The 6,186-nt window shown below is 35.7% G+C and overlaps 1 protein-coding gene across 6 annotated transcripts in view; it reads left to right on the top strand.

The window, feature by feature from the left end:
• Positions 1-312: 312 nt before the first annotated feature.
• The window catches only part of LOC137626301 (uncharacterized), a 61,163-nt gene continuing 55,289 nt past the window's right edge, over positions 313-6,186 (top strand). For 2 of the 6 annotated variants that reach the window (XR_011040993.1, XM_068357373.1), the window contains exons 1-2: positions 313-447; positions 6,007-6,121. Coding sequence is in view for 3 of the 6 variants with exons in the window: in XM_068357373.1 (XP_068213474.1) it covers positions 443-447; positions 6,007-6,121 (120 nt within the window). In the remaining 3 variants the exon portion in view is untranslated. Of the gene's footprint in view, positions 448-533; positions 679-6,006; positions 6,122-6,186 lie in introns of those variants that run through there. The other 4 variants (XM_068357372.1, XM_068357371.1, XR_011040994.1 and 1 more) reach the window with 3 other exon arrangements.

Below are 6,186 nucleotides of genomic sequence, written 5' to 3'. Positions count from 1 at the left end.
AAGCAGTTTTAACTTCTTTATATTATCAGTTTTCATTTTAACAATTGAATAAATTCCCGACTATAAGTTAAAGTAATTTAATTTCTTAATATATTCGTCCTATATTACTGTGTCCAGAAAACATTAAACATTGTTAAATCATTTAATAGAATACACGAGCTATATTCTTATTATTATTAGAAAAACTAAGGGTGAATTAATGAAAAAAGACTATAAAACATCTTGAGATTAGACTATGAAGAGTTATTTAAGTTAAATTTATATATTATAAAGAATACTCTCAAAATACGTCTCAAGATTACGAGAGGAGCCGTTGTAAAGATGAACCTGAAAGGTGGAAAAGTTCGACTCTGGAACATCATGAATCCATGATAGCCACCGCTCATCTGGACTCCTCGGTTTTATAATTAGTTTTTATCCCACTTTCGACGCCAAAAATTGCATGATGTAAGTGATATCATAATCTAGTTGTATTGTAGTGTATTACAGGGCAATGTAAACTAGTTAAATTTGCATAAATGCTTTATTTATCAAAGGTGTCCAAAGGTGGAAAAGTTCGAATCTGGAACAACATGGCCACCGGTCACATGGACTCAGTCAGACTGCCACACAAATAATGTATTTCCGACGTTTTATAATTAGTTTTTATCCCATTTTCGACGCCAAAAATTGCATGATGTAAGTATTATCATAATCTAGTTTTATTGTAGTGTATTACAGGGCAATGTAAACTAGTTAAATTTGCATAAATGCTATTTATCAAAGGTGTCCATCACGTTCGGGCTGAAGTGTCAAATGAAACTCGCCATTTTTAATTAATGTAAATTATCCAGTGGGAAGGAACCCTATTTGGCCACGGGTTCATTATTAGTTACTTCTCATAAGTTCATTTCTATTGCTCACTAGGCTATTTCTACTTTTAATGCTGGTAGGCTTAGTTTTAATTAGGGCATATACGCCTATGATATTCAGCTGCTAAGTTAAACAAATGTTCCTGTTTCATATTGCAAATGTTTTCTTGCTTTCTGCATTAAAATATATTTATTAATTGTATTTATTATGAATTTTGATACAATATAAGATATTTGATTTCATTTGGGTTTGCCTCCAAATGTTTGTATGTGGAGAACCCTCTGTATTAAAGAAAAAAAAAGAAAACTTTTTATTAAAATTCTAATTATAATTAATTGCTAAGCTATAACCCTAGTGGGAGAAGCAGGATTCTATAAACCCAGGGGCTCCAAGAGGGAAAAATACCCTAGTGAGGAAAGGAAATAAGGAAAAATAGAATATTTTAAGGTATTTATAAAGTATGTTACTGTTAGGGCTATAGAAAAAACATTGGTAGTAGCATAGAATGTCGACTGATTGCCGTTGTGCCAGAGTTGTAATAAGTCGAGAGGATTTCCTGGTATTTTTGTAGTGAATTACAGGGCAATGTAACCTAGGAAAAAAACTACTGTTTCTTATAGAAAAAATTATGCTCTTCAAAAATGACACTCATTTCGGTATTTTTGTAGTGAATTACAGGGCAATGTAACCTAGGAAAAAAACTACTGTTTCTTATAGAAAAAATTACGCTCTCTTCAAAAATGACACTCGTTTCGGTATTTTTGTAGTGAATTACAGGGCAATGTAACCTAGGAAAAAAACTACTGTTTCTTATAGAAAAAATTACGCTCTCTTCAAAAATGACACTCGTTTCGGTATTTTTGTAGTGAATTACAGGGCAATGTAACCTAGGAAAATAACTACTGTTTCTTATAAAAAAAATTACGCTCTTCAAAAATGACTCATTTCCGTTGCAAATGAATAGTTTCAGAAATATATATACATCTATATCCTACGATAATGACATTACTAAAGATAGTAATGATAGATATTTCCATATGTATTTTAAATAATTTCTCCATATAAGTTTTACTCAATATATAAAAAGTACAAAAAGGGCACAGAACCTAACAAACCCACCTAACCTAGCCTAGTAGTATGACAGATCACAAAATAACATTTGATCTACATCGGACGTTGGCAGCACTGGTTATACTTTTTCATGACAATCTTTGTAACGGCGCCTCCGAAGTTTATCCAAATATACTGTTTTGTATTTTCCTCCGGTTATTATAATTTCAAGAGGGTAATGTATAGAGAAGAAAAGGCTTGTTTTACGTTTATATATCGATTCCCCAGTATGTTTTCCCCACCCAAAACCCCGAGTTCCCACTGGGGGTCCCCCATTATTGGAGGATATAAATGTATATTTATTTCTGAAACTATTAATTTGCGACGGGAACGAATGTCATTTTCGAAGAGCGTAATTTTTTCTATAAGAAAAAGTAGTTGTTTTCCTAGGTTACATTGCCCTGTAATACACTACAATGAAACCCTTGTTTCCGTCGCAAATTAATAGTTTCAGAAATATATATACATCTATATCCTACGATAATGGGGGACCCCCAGTGGGAACTCGGGGTTTGGGTGGGGAAAACATACTGGGAAACGATATATAATTGTTTTCCTATAGAAAATAACGTGAATTAACCGAATTTGATGTTCATTTCAATCGGAAACAAACAGATCAACCAATTCGGATAACTTTGAGTTGCACGGTGTCACTTCTCTTACGAACGAACGATAACATTAGCAACGTTACCAATAATACACAGTGTTACCAACGTTGACGTATGGTACACAGAGTTACCAACGGCACGCTGACATTACTAAAGATAGTAATGATAGATATTTCCATATGTATTTTAAATAATTTCTCCACATAAGTTTTACTCAATATATAAAAAGTACAAAAGGGGCACAGAACCTAACAAACCCACCTAACCTAGCCTAGTAGTATGACAGGTCACAAAATAACATTTGATCTACATCGGACGTTGGCAGCACTGGTTACTGTATTTTTTCATGACACAATCTTAGTAACGGCACCTTCAAAGTTTATCCAGATATACTGTTTTGTATTTTCCTCCGGTTATTATAATTTCAAGAAGGTAATGTATAGAGAAGAAAAGGCTTGTTTTACGTTTATATATCGATTCCCCAGTATGTTTTCCCCACCCAAAACCCCGAGCTCCCACTGGGGGTCCCCCATTATTGGAGGATATAGATGTATATATATTTCTGAAACTATTAATTTGCGACGGGAACGAGTGTCATTTTCGAAGAGCGTAATTTTTTCTATAAGAAAAAGTAGTGGTCTTCCTAGGTTACATTGCCCTGTAATACACTATAATGAAACCGATTTCCTAACCCAAGGCACGCCCACCTAACCCTACAATGATTGCCAAGTCTTTTAGCCTAGTGAATATGTCCTAACCTACTGTAGGGTACTCCCTACCTAACCCTACTTCATTTGCCGTGTGTCCTTTACCATAAGGGATCGCTGAAAATGGTAAATATTAGAAATGATAGAAAGACATTAATTAGTAGTAAGGGTAGAATGTAAACTGTGTTGGGGCAGAAACTGAAGACACCTCTCATTTCATTCTTTACTGTCCAGACCTTAGCGACGAGAAAAGGAAAATAATAGAGCTACAGGGTTGCTGTGGCCAGTGTGGTAACGTCCCTGACTGGTGAACTGGAAAGGCGAAATTGAACTGATACTTTAATTTCTAGCCACAATACATGAACCATATATTTTTCCTATTCTCTATCTTGTGTTTTATGCATTTCTAACTTTGATTATTGGGGCAAACCACCCATTCATGAGTTTTTGGACCCCCTTTGTACAAAGACAATTACAGGGGACACCAGTCAGAAACCTGTTTTTTTTTTTTGGGGGGGGGGGGGGTTGAGGAAAGGCCAAAAATGAGTGATTTGCAGCAATAATAAAGGTCGGAAATACAAAATAAACACAAGATAACCAGTTGGAATAATATAAGGTTCATGTAAGTGGATGATAATTAAAAGTATCACAATTTTCTATGATTCACTTATGCCCTTCTAATGGTTTTTGGTCGGCCGTGGCTCTCTTTGCTTGCAAATAGGTGTAATCTCACTGCTCCTATGTTCTGGCAAGCGGCACACGGATGTGCTCTGGACACCACCCCCTGGGTCACTTTCGGTGATTATTTATATGGTATGTTTTGAACAGGAACAGCAATGCTGTACATATTAGGGAGCAAAATTATAAAAATTGAATAATTGTCGTCGCCAAAATCAAAGATTTTGCGAAGGATATGGATTCCCTCCGGCGTCATTTGTTTCTGAGCAATTTTACACAAAGTTCGGTTCCTATTTTGACCAAAGTTTGTAGTTGTGTTGGGTAGTACTCAAGGAGGAATTTGTATAATTTTGGATAAAGTAGAGGGTCACAGCAGTACTGTACTTTCAAATGATCACAATGCGAATTACATGGCAAATAATTTGTTTGTGAACATTTCACAAAAACTACCGAATCAATTTCAACAAACATTGGTGGATATGTGGGGTATGATCCAAGGACGAATCCATTAGGTGTTGAAGAAAATACGTTAAAGTATAAGGACGCAGTGGAGTTAAGAGCAAAGCAAGACTGCATGGCAAAGGCATGCTCTTTACCGAGTGCCCATTTAGTTAAATACTTAAGTAGATGAATTTACAATAAATTCCTGTAATACTGTAGATTGAATGTCCCTCTGGGGAGACATCCTCTTGTAACAGATGGAACTGAAAGGGGGAGGGGGGGCCGAAGAATGGTCATTTAAAACAACATCCAGGTTATGACTTAGCTGGCATTTAAAAGCGGATACCATTAAAAAAAAAACTTTTTCAAGCTACCGTATGTCATTGTCTGTGAGTAAATATTACTTAGTATGAAACTGAGTGCCGGAAGTAAACTGTTGAATAAATCGCTGCTCTAGTGTTAAGTTATGTAAATGACATCTGGGTACGTATGTCAGTTAAGTTTGAATATTGAATCAATGAAAATGTGTCTGCAGTGCATTGAATGATGTTAGGTATCTTGAATATATAAATGCCTTAACCACTGTAGTTACATGCACAAAAAGGATTTGACCTTTTTTTCCCCTCTGCCAACAAAGTTTGGAAGGTTATGTTTTACCCCCTTTTATGTGTGTGTGTGTGTGTGTGTGAACAGCTTTCTGGCCACAATTTTAATATTAGAATAATGAAACTAGCAGGGATTAACTTTCATGTAAAGTCCTGGAAATGATTAAATTTTGGAATTTAAAGGTCAAAGGTCAAGGTCAAGGTCACGGTCAAGCAAAATGTCCAACTCACGTAATCAGCCATAAGTTTGGACATCGTTGTCACAGGTACTTCAAAGTTGGTTCATAGTAGAGTGTATGAAAATCCACGCCAATTGATACGTGTTAAGGTCCAATGTCAAGGTCGAGTAATAAGCTGCTGCGGCGGAGGTCTGCTCTCTACTGAGGGCCCCTTTAGTTTTACCTCTTTGCATTCCTTTATCCATTCGAGTGTTGAATAAAAGGTTTTTGCTGTAGGAACAGTCCTTTATAATTATGCCTGATTTTACTCTTCTCTGACGTAGGTATTTACTCAATTTATATAGGAAACAGCAACAATTATTTGCTACATTTTCTTGGGTTACAACTCGACTGCTATTTTACGACCATTGTTCTCTAGTCTTGGGTAATGCCATAGCGTCAGTACCATGGTCTTCCACTGTCTTGGGTTAAAGTTCTCTTGCTTGAGGGTACACTCGGGCACACTATTCTATCTTATTCTCTTCCTCTTGTTTTAAGTTTTTATAGTTATATAGGAGATATTTATTTTAATGTTATTGTTCTTTAAATATTTTATTTTTCCTTGCTTCCTTTCCTCACTGGGCTATTATCCTTGTCAATACAGTAGTGACTAAATTTTATAGTACTAAATGTGTGCTCTTAACAAGTGAAAGATAGGTTTCAATATTATTGGAAGTTAACAGAGGATATAACTTGCTTTTTGTCACATTCAAAGTTTTAATGAATCTTATGTGAACCTGTTTTAAAATTGATGACAAATGTCTAATATCTTCAAATTGTTTTTTAGAAATGGCATAAGGAAGGGCCCAGGAAGCCACCTCCGACACCATACTACCAGGGGCGGATCATTGCTTCAAGAAACTGGGCCGACCTGCCGACCTATTGGATCTTATCATAATGTGGTGAGTATATTACCTTCAGGCAGTAGTGGTGGTCCCCCAGGAAGACACAAAAGGCTTTCAAATAA

Source organism: Palaemon carinicauda, chromosome 33 (assembly GCF_036898095.1).
Source record: "Palaemon carinicauda isolate YSFRI2023 chromosome 33, ASM3689809v2, whole genome shotgun sequence".
Classification (NCBI taxonomy): Eukaryota; Metazoa; Arthropoda; class Malacostraca; order Decapoda; family Palaemonidae; genus Palaemon; species Palaemon carinicauda.
The sequence above is the reverse complement of the archived record's forward strand: the minus strand, read 5'-3'. Positions and strand labels throughout refer to the sequence as shown.